We start from the raw sequence: 15,800 nt of genomic DNA, 5'->3' as shown, positions 1-15,800 counted from the left end.
TGGGCTAGGTTATAAAAATTAACAAAGCCATTTTTCAAGGGACATGAGAATTCCATTTCAACTACATGGAAAAAGGCACAACCCAGAAGCTACCACTACGATCATGGTGTAAAACACATGACAGACACTACAAAGGGATGGATGAAAAACAAGAGGATCAGTATTTTGAGACGACCCAATCAAACGCCATTGAAAATCCATGGTGACCTAAAAATTGTTGTCCACTAACACTAACTTGGCAGAGATAGAACAAATTTGCATAGAGGATTGGGCAAAAATTCCAAAATCAAAATGTACAAAGACATACCCACAAAGACGGGGAGCCTATTTATAATGTATTGACTTGGAGGGTTGGTGATTACTTTTCTAAATGTGATGCGAAAGACTAGGGAAAAAAAAGAAAAAAAATGATTGAAAAATATTTTCCATCACAAAAGTGTTGAATGTACCCTGTGTTAGTGGAGAAGCCTGCACTAACTCCTGGTCTGTAACCAGAGGTCATTTGCAATACGTTCCTAGGTACAGACAAGAATCAGTTACCTGCTGCACAGTCTCTGTGGGGTGCCAATAACTAAGCAGCCTATAACTCAACCAACACTCCAATTAAACTGAGAAAACGTATTTTTCCCAGCAGAAATGAGCCAAAACCAAAAGCAGATCCAAAAGCATGTTTATAGTCATGTCTGAAGTGCAGAGTTTTATAGGGTGAAAACAATCTTATTTGCCCAAGACGGATTGGGTGTTTAACAGATGCTGAAACCGGCAAAGTGATATTTCTATGACATATAACAAACATTTTGTAATGAACATGCTTTCATCATAATACATGGAACAGACAATCATTTAAACTTGTAGCTCTTTGCCCGTTGCCTTTGATATACTTTACGACAGCAACAAACCACTGGATATAAGCAAATAAGTAGTCAGAATATTGTTCCTGGTGTTTTAGTCTTTCTGACTATACTAAATACAAACAAACCCAAAGATGCACAACCACAACATTCATGCTCAGCCCTTCAAACATTCAAAAAAAGCATGAATACAAATGTAATCTTTCATATCAGGCTGGTGAGGATGGGCTTACATTCAGGCGTCAGTTGAATATTTCACCAGTCCTGAACTGCAAACTTTAACCTAAATGCCATTACGAGGAATGGGATGCACACACAAAACGCAACACAAACCCGGTAACTCAGTCAGAATTGAGCCCCACTACAAGCACGGTTCACGAATAAACATAACGTGGAATGACCTGGCTTCCCAGACGGTGTTTCTTAAACATGATAATGACATTACTGACTCTTATCCACATCAGTGGTTCTGTCTGTACATAATGGTCACTGCTACTTTTGAGGGGTTAAAAACAATACTGATTTTTTTCACCATTATAAATAACAACAATGAAACTGATATATTAAAGAAAATAGACAAATTTCAAGAAACAACACAAAGGTTGCTGACAATCTGATGCAGTACCACTGCTAGTCACTAGAGGCAGAGTTGTTTTGGAGTCTTTGCAAGGTCTATCCCCAAATCCCCCATTTTTTCTCCTTGAAATTCTTCTCTTTCACCTTGATACCTTATGCCAGTGTCACCAGTATTATTGGTGAGGTGAGAATCCTTTTAAGTATTGGGATTCAGCCATCTCTCCAAGGTCTTTGTTTTGTTACATGAACAAAAGCTACTGATTCCTTCACAGAAAACTACAAAGCAGCAGTTAATGTGGTTTATGCAGCCAAATCTGGGATTTCTACACAGGATTTTACTATTTTAATCCAAGGCCAAGAAACAGAACACCAAGGACACTATGACCATTGTGAATTTCAAAATCACCTTCCATTCAATTAATATTTTTTCACTGCAATCACACTTATAAAATGTGTGTACTAACAGTACCGATTAACTAGTGGGATACCACAGATGTAAAAAAATCCATATTCATGCACAGAAAACAGTATATGAACATAATTATGATTATGAACAATATCTTTCCAAAAATCTCTGCCTGTTTGTCTTTTTCCAAAATAACTAGGAGAAAACTAAGCGATTCTCAGTAAAGAGTTCACATCTGTGACAGTGAGATTCTGCGCAGTTAAGTGACATGCTTACTTGTCAGACACAAGGCTTTGAGAGCCTCACTGCAATCTGCAGTGGCTGCCAGTGCTAATGCTTCAGCATTCATTACAACATGGGGCAGAAATCTGACTGGCTCCGTCACCATGGATTTGCACAAGGACACAGGCAAACGATAATACTATTAATTAATGGGAAAGGTTTCCCATATTTCAGGGCTGCAACTGCATCTTATTTCTTAAAATAGTTTGCTAATAATTTCACATAAACTAACATAAAAGGTACTTTTACACAATACAGAGCAAAGTAAGTTGCTGGGATAAACAGGACATTTTCCATCTGACAGGCTTTTAACACATGCACAGATTTTAAAACGTATAGTTTGTCACAATCTTGAGGAAGGGCTGTGTCATATATCAAAAAATGAGTGAATATTTACCGCCGATAATTCCCTGTAAAATGGTGACCCATATTGCTTTGCACAGCCGCGTACTAAACAGTCAGAAAAATGTCTGCTGGGTGGAATTTTTTAACGTCGTTAGAAATGCATTTTGCAAATATCGCTCTGCTAAAATTTCATGAGGAGGATCTACTACTAAACATTTAAACACAACATCTTTGCTCACCTTACGACGAGATAGTACAGCACACGTTTCTTTGCAGTGCTATGTGGTTGTAAATTTTACTCCATACATTTAACTTTTGAGCAACCTGAATGTTAAATACTTGAAATCCTTTTTTATGAACATTTCCCTACATCTCCCTTCCAGGGTTCCATACATATTCAGTAAATTATTATTATTATTATTATTATTGTTATTATTTCAGTTCATGTGAAATACTTCAGCAGTGGAACAAAACAGCACTGAAAAAATGTTATACAAAGTCTTATCTATTTGTTTAATACTTGAAAGGTTTGTTTACATTTCAGGTCCTTGGATAATGAGTCAATTTTCATTTTTTCTAAGAACAGTTTTTCTTTTTTTTTTACATCTTAAGTGATACTGTATGTTCAGCAGAGATGCACTTTTTGTGTTTTCCAGATGGGGAACATTGATGTGAATAAATAAAACCATGGTTAATTTCTCTCCTGACTAAAAAGTATTTTAGAGAAACATTAATAATGTCAGTATATATCAAATATCGATATGGTGACTTAAGATATCAAGGTTTTGTTTTTCAGTCATACTACCCAACTCTATTGTGAGGTACTGAATACGACCCGCGAAGAACAACCCGGAAGCACTGTGGTAATTGAGGTTTCTCTTTTCTCAGTCCCACATGTAGGCTGTCATCACTGCTAAGGTCTCAGCCTGCCGCATTGGGCCAGCTAGAGATGGAGAGCATCCAAGTGCTAAGAGAGGCTGTGAGCACTTGTCCCTGTGCCCCACCGGGTCCTGCAGTCCTCCCTCCCAGGCATGATCCCCACCCACCCCAAAGACCTCTGTACGGGACATGTGGATGAAAAAATGCAGCTTATGCAAGGTTCCAGACACGTCTGAGTGACGACATCTGGACTCCGCTAGCCACGAGGGGAGACCTCTATCAGTAACCTGACGTCGCAGCCACAGAGAGACCCTCAGCCAGCCGCAATACCTCTCTGCGCTTCATCTAAATTACTCCTGTAAGAATATCAAACCGCATAAACAGCAAGTAAAAATAGAGCATCAATTTTCATATAAGGGTGGATAAAACCCATTACAAGGGTCAGTATTGCAGTCATAGCATATCTAATGTTAGTCCTCGGCAAACTACAGTAAAAGAGACCCATTTCTGCTCTGTCCATTTAGACAATGGTGGACTAATGCTAATTAAGGTGAGTGGGCTTTCAGAAAGTTCCAATTAAGTGATTCTGCCTTGCTAGATGACAGGCTCTCAGAGAGCATGTGCTTTTTTTTCTGGTTTGAGTCCAGTGAGAGCAGGCTGACAGGACCGCACAGGAAATAGGATCATAAACAGGGACACTGTGCACAGTGTGATGTGATTTCCTTTTAACATTCATTTAACCCTCCCCCCATTGTCATCACTAAAGATTTAATCCCTGCACACATGCCCTTCCTGCACAGTGTGAACAATTACACAGGTTTATCAATAGATACTGATCATATTCAATCTGACACATAACAAAAATATATAAGTACCATGAGGAATGGGGTTGGTGCTGTTGGAAGTTGCGGGGGATGGGGAGGGGGGAGGGGGGACAGGTCCGGGCAGCTCTGCTCCTTGCCACCCAGCCCTCGAGATGAGAATGAGATCTGTCACATAAATATATAGCTGCTAAAGTCAGAAAACGCTTTCACCGTGACCATGTCTGAACACGGGCAGAAACTGACCTCTCATAATGCCCAATCAAGTGTAGCTACATGATTAAATTATGGAGAACCCATGTAAAATAGTTACCCCCAGAAGTGCTATATTTATGCCAAGGAGGTATTTATAAGGTTTTTTTTTTTAAGGAGATGTGGTCATTATACAAGGACTTTTCATGTTCTCGCCGGGCTCCAGCAGTACGAAGTGCATCTTCACACAGTTCAAAGACTTGCAGTTAGGCTAATTCTCGTGCTCTGGATGGAACGGCATCTCTTCCATGGTGTACCCCAACCTTTTTGCCCCCACTGGAACACTGACCAGGATAGGAACGAGATTACAGGATGGATAGTGAACATTATAAGAACTCAATATTTTATTTCACTTTTGTTTCATTTGATTTTTTTCAGATAGGATTAAAAAATGTGTCAAACCCCCAAAGAGTGCAGGGAGCCCCAACAGCAGAATGCCTCACACCTCCTCTGCCTTTAACAAACAGCTGTGCATCAGAATATTTATTACTCACAGCTGGCGGGGAGAGCGATGCAGGATTCAAAGACGAAACACACAACAGCTTCACATTCACAATGACAGGCAGGCGTATGCATTATGGGGCATTTCAATCAAAGCCGCAAAATCATCAGGCTTTGTTTGTTAGAATAATCGACAGCCATTAAACACGTTAAACCTACATCTGTCAGTGATCAGCTCTCAATTCAGCTGAAAATCAAATTCAGTCTACATGTTTGCAATGAGAGAGACATTACTGTCTTTTGAAAAATGTTTTGTGCATCAAAATATTGACTATATTCATCTCACAGATCCACACCTATAAAACAAGACAACCATAAAACAGTGAGATACTAAGAGACTGCAATCACTTCCAAGGCTTCCAAGACCCCTAATAATAGACTTACCCCTGCACAATATTTGGTATTGTCGTCATAGATGAAAAAATTCTATATACAGACACCTTATGGTATACTCTTCATTTCTTAATATTTAGAAATTCATAACCCTCCCATCATTTTATATGCTCAGGGAGGCCTTCACTCTCCATTATATGGTAATTATGAAGTCATATACCACATTTTAACATTTTTGGCACCTTTCTTGTTATTCTGGGAGCAGATGAGTTGGCTTTTTCTAGCACCCACTGTAGCATCAGATCAAACATTTCATGGTACATTTATCTATGCAATTTCTACCAGAAGCTCACATTTCATAAATAGCATTTGGAATACAGTATATCTGTGTACGATTCTGAAAAGGATGTGATGAGAAAATCATTGGATGGATGGATGGAAAATTATAATGCCTTTTCTGGAAAGTGTGTGGTAGAAATTTTGAGCAGTAGACTAACAACACATTTGTTGATAAATCTTCAAGACCTTGGGATTCCAGTATGACTCCAGTATGAAAAAAACGTTTTTTCAAATTACTCTCTAAAGCTTAAAAGTTGAGAGTAGAATGATATAGGAGTCAATGGGAACCACTTCCAAAGAGAGAACCTTCTGCAATTTTCTAGTAATTTCATTTCTAGAAAGATAATATAAGGTCTTTTTTTGACAAACTCCATGCTACTAAAATATCCCTTAATATTCCAACAGAAAAAAAAACAGGTCAGACTTGTTTCCAAGCAAAGTGAGCCTGACAAAGTAAAAATGCTTACTGCCAGTGAAGGCTGTGACAGGGAGAACATGACTACAATCCCTCCCCAGTCTGACGTGATCACACGTCTCCGCCGGGGAAAACAGGCATCACACTTCCTGCAGAAATCACTCCCAAATCATCACCTCAGCCAGGGACACAGCCGTGCCAAAAGATCTGAGCTGCTCCATTTCCCCCCTTCCATGCTAGTCTTTAATCTCCATGCTGCCCGGTGGCAGAGTCTCCACTCTATCGAGCTCCAATCTCATCCCACACTCTGCCTCTCTGCTCTCCCACCGTCCACAAGATGAAAGAAAGTGCACAGTATTGATGACACTCAAGTGCGTTTCCTGTCAACAGTGCACTGATCACAAGGAGGACAAAAACCAAACAATCAAGCACTAACTAACAGAGTTGGGTAATTCAGGTCCAGAGAGTAAAAGTCCAGACCAGGATTTTGCTTCAACCAACCAGTTGAGAATTAAGAGTCACAGTCCCAGAGTACTCAACTGGTTGGTTGAAACAAAATCCCGGTCTGTATCTGACCTTTACTCTCTGGACCTCAGCTCACTAATATAATCAATACTATATGTATTAGAATATTAGGGCAGTTTTAAGGTTCTTCTAGGGTTTTACTGAGTGGAAATCTGTGAAAGAGCAGAATACACAAACGTATGTACCATTTATCTTCCATGTTGTAGGAAATACAGCCCATGCACTCAGAGGTGAACGTTTCAGGTCCAGAAAGTAAAAGTCCAGACCAAGATTTTGTTTCAACCGACCAATTAAGTACTCTGTGACTGTGACTCTTAATACTCAACTGGTTGGTTAAAAAAAATCCTGGTTTGGATTTTTACTTTCTAGACCTGAAATGTCCACCTCTGCAATTCATGAAATGAAATTCTCTTAGGTTGCCTCCCAACATCCAATGAGAGCCCTGCTGCTTATCAAGCACAGAAACGGATCTCCTGTCGCTGGAGCTGCACAGCAGGCAGCCCATATGAAGGGTAACACAGAAACTTGAGGGTCTGCCAGGGACCCACCCAGCCACATGCACACTGCCCAGCATTTCCCTGTGTCACAGGACCCTTCCTGTCACATGACTAAGCCCCTGTCCCATTCCGCAAACATTCCTGCCCCCACCCCAATAAATTTCCACGCCGCATGACACAGGGCCTCTTTTGCTCAAAAAAAAAAAAAATACTGAATGAAATGTAAAATAAGCGGGGGAGGGGGAGCTGATCCTTCATGAAATTCCAGTGGAGCTGAATCATCACGCTACAGTAATACTCAAGGCAGAAGCGTCCCATCCTGAAGAGGTAAACGGGAACAGTGACAGGAGAAAGCGAGAGGACAGGCAGCCCTCGCTGGGGAAAGACGCCACGAACGAAGAGCCACGGTTTTTAAGACGTCGAGCAGCCAGTCATTCGCACAGTGAGGCCTTGTTGTTTACACAGTCAGTACACAGTCATTAAGGAAGCCTGAGCAGTGAGACATTAACATCTGTGCTTGCTGTGTGTCTGCAGCCCGCTCGCATCGCGAGCGAAACTCGCTCCGCCACAGCTGGAGAAATTCCTGCGTTTCGTCTTGGCCTCCGCCTCACGCTGCTGCTTTCACCGCGTCCCACAGGGAGCTTCTAGGCAACGTCACAGGAGAAGCGGCTTGGTCTCACCCTTAATCCCTTGTTTTAAGACTTTGTAGCCCTGCCTTCAGCAGTGACACCTCACAGTGGACACAGTCAGCTGGACAGAGCGCGCTGGCCGCCCCCACAGCAGCCCAGGGGGCATCGCACAGCACTTTGCCACAATCAGACCCTTCGTCTCTATGAGAAGAGTGAAACAGAGGCTAATTTCCCTTCGCTGGTTTTCACACCAGTTCAGCAGGAGAGGAGACAAGGAGAACAAGAACCAATTAACTAATATTATCAATATTATATGTATCAGAATATTAGGGTATGTTTGAAATCATAGTTTTAGGATTTCTCTAGGCTTCTGCGCACTGAAAACCCAAGCTGAAAGAGCAGAACAGAAAAACATGTGTACCGTTAATCTTCCATTTCGCAGGAAACACATTCCATGCCCCTTTTCATTCCTGAAATTCTCTAGGGTGACTCCCAACATTGATTGATAAGCGTGATTGTTGTTGACTGCATTTTAATCATTATTCGTTCTACACTTAAAATTCTACTAAATGAAGTTTTTTGTGTGGTACCTTTTCTGGTCTTTAAATTGCTAATACAGGGGTGAGTGAAATCAGGGCAATTACTTTGCAGCACATATATTTAATCGTTCGGATGATAAACCATGAATTAAACTAAATGAGTATCTAATTAAGATCAATACCATTTTACACTCTTAAGGGAGGAAATGAATTATGCAGTTTTATTTTAACAAACATACTCAATACACCTTTCACGTAATTATGGAACTGGCAGCAGTTACAAAATCAAGAACACAATCTAGGCAAAGATCAAAGAGCTTTCTGAAATGAAAACCAACACGGAGGTCTGCCAAGAGAAAAGTGCTCTAAAACATACACACACGAAAATTAAAATACTGACTATGGACACTATATAGTCAGAGGAACAACAGCATCAGCCTCTATATGAACAGCAAATGTTTTTTTGTTTTTTGTTTTTTAACCCTAATAGGATTAGTTGTTGGAAGCCAAGAAAAACCTCCTGTCTGGTGGAGAATGGATTTAAAAACTCATTTTTGCGAGAAGTAGTTATGTATAGTGGACAAAAAATAATTATATATATAGTACAGCACACAGAAGATGCTTAACCTCAGACACATGAGATGCATCAGAGAGAGCAAACATCCACAGCACTGTATCACAACCCTGCATGTTCTTCTGTTTTTGCTTCAAACATTAATGAGGTTTCTCGTTCTCTTTTTGATTCACCAGCTGGTTCAGGATCTACTGCTCTGGTTCCATATAATGTAGGCTTCTTTGCTAAAGTGAGGTTCTGCCCATCTGGCTCATTACTTGTAGAGTTTACTGATGTAGTCTTATCGTTAATTCTAGCTGAAGAAGACTGACCGGCCTTGGATCATTACAGCTTATTGAGGTTCTCCTCTACTCATTTATCACAGGTGGTTTCATTCTGGAGAATTTGGCTCCCAGCTTTCTTTTATTTGTGCATGTCATACAGGGTGATTAGATGGATTAAGTCACTGCAGGGTTCAGCATAATACTATCATAATAGACATACACAGTAGAATATGTGTTAAGGGAGATGGACAGGTGTGGTTTGGAGAAGTGACGTACAAATATTCATTCATTATCAGTCAGTGGGGGAGGACACGGTGGCTTTATAACTCCAGGCATGTGGATGTTCTCACCAAGTTTTGCAGGTTTCATCCAGATATTTCACTTTCCTCCTGCTTTACAAAAATCATGCAGGCAGGCTAACTGGTGTTTTTTATATTACTGTCTGATTGTGAATGTGCCCTGTGATGGGCTGGCATTCCACGCCATCTGGTGTGTACCCCACACTGGGTTGCATGGGGTAGTCTCCGGACCCCCCAAACCTTTGATAAGGTTTGATGGATGGATGGATGGATGGATGGATGGAAGGATGAAGTTAGTGGAGAAGGACAATCAGACCACCACTTGTAACATATACATTCATTCAGAACTCACATATACACAAAACATTCCATTATGCACAACCAAACACATAGACTACACTAATATACACACACACACACACGCACACTTTCCCTGCTCCATTGCCTAGGCACATCAAGTATGACATCACATGACCTTGACAGGCCTGCGGACATAAACAGTGCTTCTCCAGATGGTGAGATGGTGGAAGGCTTTTGTACAGAGGGCACAGAAGGAACATAGCAGTGCACTGTTTATGTTATCTACTGATGCAAGGTGGAAGGTAAATGGTATCTGAGGCAGTCACTGGTGACACACACACCACAAGTCCAGCGCTCATTTCACCTGTACCCCCTAGGCTTAGCTGGTGGAAAACGACGCTCTGCCCCCACCCAGGGGCGATACTAGGTTTTTACCCTTGGGGGGCTTAGCTCCCAGAAAACCTCCTTCCCCCCACGTGATTAAACATCCCCAACACACAGTTTGCCGAGCTAGGGGTAAGAAATATATATGAAAATACGAGATAAATCACTTAATGATTTCAGAAAAAATATTTTTATGGGGGACTGAGACAAAAAATAGGGGGCTGAAGCCCCCGTCAATAGGGCTTAGATCCACCTATGCCCCCAGCCAACATACTCTTAGTGACTCCTAAGGTACAACTGGCCATCAGGCCTGTCAATCCACTCCACTGAGTTTCCGTGGCCCTAATACGGCCACACTAGCAGACCCCTCTGATCTAACCTGAAAATGTCACCTTGTCCCCAAAGCCCGCGGCTCTTCAAGGAAACCTCATTTCCACCATCTGCCGACGCCTGCTGAGGGAGCAACACGGCACCGTCTAACCCCACACCTCCTGAGCAGCAGCTCTCCTCCTCACCGGCGCCTACTGTATGTGGAGCAAAATTTGCATCGGAAATCAGAGCAAAAGGACTGCCGGCTCGGTCTAAGAGTGACTGGTTTTAATGGCCTACAGCAGGAAGAAATGGAGGAAGTGAGATCAGGCGTGTAAAGGAAGGAGAGAGAAAACGAGGGTGGGACACTGGGGTAGACAGCCACATGAACACGTCACAGTCACCCAACAGGGATAACCCAGACCTCTCGCCACAACCTACGTCTTCATTAACAATGACAATCATTCAAATAGCATTACTACCGTAATGCTTTGGGAGCATGAAGGGAAGAAACTCCTGCTGAAGAAAGCAGCTTCCATACCTGCCTCTGTCCTGACATCATAATTCCACTGGACCTTCCACATTTATACCTGGCCTATATGCAATTTTACTTTATAAATCGAGACTGTTATTTTGGATTTCCTCTGCCGGCCCCTGGAGGATGGGCTCCCCCTTTGAGTCTGTTTCCTCCCAAGGTTTCTTCCTCCTAGGGAGGTTTTCCTTGCTACTCTTGCCTCTGGCTGAGTCTCTGGGACCATCGGGGAGGGATAATATAAAGTGGTTTGAGACGATGTAATGTTGTGGAAAATGCGGCATAGAAAAGAGACTGAATTGAATTGAAAAGAAAATGATGCTCTGCATGCAGCACCCCAGCATCAGACGTCATGTTATGGAGGTGACCTGGTCAACGGTTCTACTTTACACCCTGCCAATGCAGCCCCAGAAACGCAGTTCAGTGCATCAGAGTTTCTCTCTCTCTCTCTCTCTCTCTCTCTCACACACACACACACACACATTTCTGCTTTTTCTCAATTACTGCCACTGGTTGCAAGTGGGGGGTTTGCAAGCAGTGAAATGCTTGGAGATCGCCATGGCAATACTGTCGACACTGCCACATACCCAAACTCCGCTATTGTAAAACATGCAAAAAAAATTCACATTTTTAAAATCAGTTTTTCATCCAGGGAAGGATTAACGCTTCCTAAATCCGTCCAAATGAGGTGCACTTATTTACTCAATGGGAATTATATCATAGCAGCAAAATAACAGATGTTGCCAGAGCATGCATGAAATCAACAGTTTAGGGAGCTTGGACAAAAACAGACTAAAACTAAGCCAAAACAGGAAGCAGATGAGTAGGTGTCTCTGTGCTAATAGGCTTGTATTTCTTTAATATGAGGCTCACTGAAGGTAGTTTTCCATACCCTAAGACCTCAGTTACCATCCTTTCTCACACTGCAAGCCAGACTGACACTGATGATGTGTCATTCTTGTGTCACTGCATCAAGCATTTACAATTTAGATATGTTTATCCAGAATGACATGGCTTGCAGATCTGGGTTTAGATATGCTCACTGGCTGAAACATGACTCCTTACCCACTCTCATCTTATAGCTTAGTCCTATTTACACTATAAGCTGTACCTTTGTGACATCATAATCAAGAAGTGCACCTTATTGACATCATAATCGATTGTAACGTAAGCCCTGTCTTCCTCATAGCATAAGCTATGCTCACAATAGCACCACAGTTCCTCAGAGCGTAAGGTACAACTCCTCCTAAGCTCAGATATTTGTATTTATCCCACGTCAGACTGCTTAGTGTCCACACAACATCAAGAATGTAAGCCTCAGGACATAACCCTTGCAAACACAGAGCTGCACATTTCCTGCAAAGCGTTGGCTTACACCACAACTCCCAAGAGATTTTTTTTTAATTAACAACCATTTACACAGTTTATCATTTGAGCCCAGGTATTTAATATTTAGTGGTATGAGTTGCCAATGGATACTTGAAGAACGTCCTGCAACCATTCACCCAGAATCTCTGAAGCACCATGTACGACCAGCAGAAGCTGAATCCTTCTGATTTTTCCCTTGACGCATTGTAGCAGGTGTCCCTCGCATGAAACATGCAGATCAGAAGTACATGCAAGCATCAATATGAGGTGGTCACCCAGAAGATGAGTCTCACTGAAAGAATGGCACCAAACTGTTACTCACAGTCAACCACCATAAAGAGCCTGAAAAACCCTGGCCAGACTAGGGAGGGTAGGAGGCGAATGTCACAGCGTTTATTCATAGCCAGAGTCACTGACTGTCAAGCAGGGGGCTGCGATACGTGTTCCTCTGGCATGGATGCTGGGCATCTGGTCCTATAACTCGGTGTGGCGTATGGACAAAATGGTTCATTTTCACTGTATTTAAACAAGCCTCAACAACATAAGAATCAAAGCAGTGATGTTTGTAGGCACACAAAACATTATATGGATATATAATGAATGTCTTGATAAAAAGTATAACCAAGAATACCCAGACTGGCTCCTTCTTAGTTTGGTAATAAAGGTTTAACTGAAGAAAACTAATAATAATTTAAGAATTAAAAATATAAATGCAATATTGCCTAGAGTCTTACAGCAGTCCTTGGCTGTGCAGCAATCCGTTGTTGATGATCATTAGTGTACAGTCTCTTGCAGTGATTAAATTATCATCCCACATGCACATGAAATTGTTTAATGAAACAATTAGATGGATGAAACGGCACACCCACCAACGTTTTCTAGACAAACCAACGAAAAATTAGAATGCATTCAAGGAAATCAACAACACAAACAGTACAAAAGAGAAACCAAGATTACACAGTAAGGACGCGATTCTCAGCATCGACAACATGTCCGGAATTTCCGATGTCTCCATGGTTCCAATTAGACGCCAGATAATTCCTTGTATCCCCCTTACTTAAGACCACCACTCCACCAACAACGAACAACTCGATGGCAATGAATAACTTCAAAATCTGAGTTGAATCAAATTTGGGGGGGGGGTGTCATTAAACAAAGGTAATAACTTCGAAACACATCTACGCCACAGATCAATAATCGCATGTGTAGAACGCGTAAAAAATCAAAGTTACCCACTCATAAATTCACTGTTTCCCTGCGCAATGCCCAGCCTGGAAACAGGGAGACGCATGGATAAGATCGCGGCGGCGCGGACGGATGAACGCGGACGCGCAGCGGCTCCGCACACGGGCCGAAGCGACACTGCCCTGGTCCAGCCCTTACCCTGCTTGACACACTTGAGCCGGATCGGGTCTTTGCAGTGCTTGACAACGGCCAGCACGTCCCTGGTGGTGAGCCCGGCCACTGGCGTGTCATTGACCTCCAGAAGCAGCTCGTCCTGGGACAGCTTGCCGCTCTGACAGGCTACCTTGCCCTGCTTCACCTCCCCGAGGTGGGGGAACTGGCCGTTCTCCGCACAGCCCTTGAGCTCGAAGCCCAGCTCGCCGTCTTTATTCCTGCCGAGGACGATCTCATGGACTTTGTTGGTCCAGTGGTTTTTCTTCTTCAGGCTCTTGGACATGGCTGGCAGGGACGGCGACGCGGTGAAATGTCAGCCCGATCTCCGCTTTGGGGGTTTTGCGCTGCGACCCCCCACCCCCTGGTGCAGCACCCCGGTTAGGATGCCAGGTGATCTCAGCAGCAGCAGTAGCAGCGTACGACACAAGCGGCCGCATCCATGGCAGGTCCGCTTCTTTACCTGGAGCCCGCTGGCTTGTGAAGGGGAGGGGGGCGGCGGCGGCTGCGTTACAATGTAACCGAGGAGGAGCAGCCTGACACTCGCAAGGCAGCCCACTGACCCGGATGTGAAGTCTGTAAGGAGGAGAGAAGCGGGGCTCCCGGTCTCCCCGCCGAAGATGAAAACGGGGAGGGAGTATGGAAGAAATGTCAGGTTGGGGGGGGGGGGTATTTTCACTACGGCATCTAACCGTGTCTAGACTGCATATCAGCAGGGTGCGCTGTGCGTCTAGCGGCCGCCGGGGAGCGTCCCGGCCATGCGGCGCTGGATGGGCGATCTCCCGTCTATCTCGTCCTCACTGCTGGGCTGCTGCTGGTGTGAAAGAGGCTGCAGAAATCGGGGGGTGAGAAGGGGGAAATGAGGCTGTGTCACCCTCGATATTGCGAATCGCCCCTCAAGTCGCCGACATTTTTATCCGGCCGCGGTGTGTCCGCTGTCCGGGCGACTGGAACAGACCGAATCATTAACACGCTGTTAATCGCTATGGCGTTTCTACGCAGACTGTGAACTGCACCAGTAAGGATCGTGTGCTCTGAGAATATGGATAAACACGAACGAGTCGGACCTCCAGAGAGTCTTCATAGCAAAAGTTGAAATTGAAGATGACATTCTATTTTTTCTTTATTCTGCTGCCATGCTGATTTCTCACTGTCAAAGCACGATGCAGCAGTAAATAAGTACGCATTAATGCAACGCAACTCATCGTGTATATAAATGCGTATTCTTTTTACAGGATTTTTTTTTCTTTTCAAAAAGCCACCCTTTCGGATAAAACCATTTCATTTGAAATGCTACTACTCTCTTCTCTTTAGTATGCAGTAATATATTTATTATTATTATCATCATCATCATCGTCGTTGTTGTTATTATTATTGTTGTTGTTGTTGTTATTTAGCTTGCCCCAGTCATGGTAGCCGTAACACTCAGGTGTGTCTCAGTCAGTCTGCTCTATCTGCCCTCCACTTTAACGTCCCGCTGCACCAGCGTCCCTCCCAGACGGTGGGCTGAGAAAAGGAACACAAAACAGCCGTGTATAAATAGAGAGAGCCGGGTCAAGGCCGTCATTGTTGTTGTGATGGAAATAATAGTGAATAAAAGTGAATGTGAAATATAAGTATGTGATGAAGTAATCCCGGTGGGTTAGCTGGGTCACCAATCCCATGGAGATATTGACATAACAAAATCTACTTATAAAACCAAAAGTCTCTGCTGAAGTCCTTCTCTAATTTAGTGAATTTTTTTAAACTCTGCTTTAAAGTTTTCATGTTTACCTGATATACATATAAAATCTTTTATTTTAAAATTCTATTTCTACTTATTATGGAAATTCTGGATGTATATAGATACTTCTTGAATAACACATTTGTTAATGTAAGGCTCAGTGCTAGCCTTAAATATTTCTATAACTCTATCCATCTTCCAGCTGTTTATCTAGTGCAAGCTTGAAATCATCCTTATAAGATGACATTGCAGAATGGTGTGTGAGTGTGCCCTGTGGTGGGTTGGCGCCCTGTCCTGGGTTGTTCCCTGCCTTGTGCCCGTAGCTTCCAGGATAGATGGATGGATGGATGACATATCTCATATTCTATAGCCAATGACTAAATCCTGTTCCTCACCTTGATTGACCAGTTAGTCTAGCTGGCACATTTGCTGGTCTAAAGGCACATTTGCTGGTCCTGCTGGG

The 15,800-nt window shown here is 42.9% G+C and overlaps 1 protein-coding gene across 8 annotated transcripts in view; it reads right to left on the bottom strand.

Moving 5' to 3' along the window:
* The window catches only part of LOC111847004 (membrane-associated guanylate kinase, WW and PDZ domain-containing protein 2-like), a 93,054-nt gene extending 78,702 nt beyond the window's left edge, over positions 1 to 14,352 (bottom strand). For 4 of the 8 annotated variants that reach the window (XR_002838990.2, XM_023817810.2, XM_023817809.2 and 1 more), the window contains exon 1: positions 13,603 to 14,351. Coding sequence is in view for 7 of the 8 variants with exons in the window: in XM_023817810.2 (XP_023673578.1) it covers positions 13,603 to 13,900 (298 nt within the window). In the remaining variant the exon portion in view is untranslated. Of the gene's footprint in view, positions 1 to 13,602 lie in introns of all 8 variants that reach the window. The other 4 variants (XM_023817806.2, XM_072711063.1, XM_023817808.2 and 1 more) reach the window with 3 other exon arrangements.
* Between the last annotated feature and the right edge of the window lie 1,448 nt (positions 14,353 to 15,800).

This window comes from Paramormyrops kingsleyae, chromosome 1, assembly GCF_048594095.1.
Source record: "Paramormyrops kingsleyae isolate MSU_618 chromosome 1, PKINGS_0.4, whole genome shotgun sequence".
Taxonomy (NCBI): domain Eukaryota; kingdom Metazoa; phylum Chordata; class Actinopteri; order Osteoglossiformes; family Mormyridae; genus Paramormyrops; species Paramormyrops kingsleyae.
This window is presented reverse-complemented; position numbering and strand designations above follow the sequence as displayed.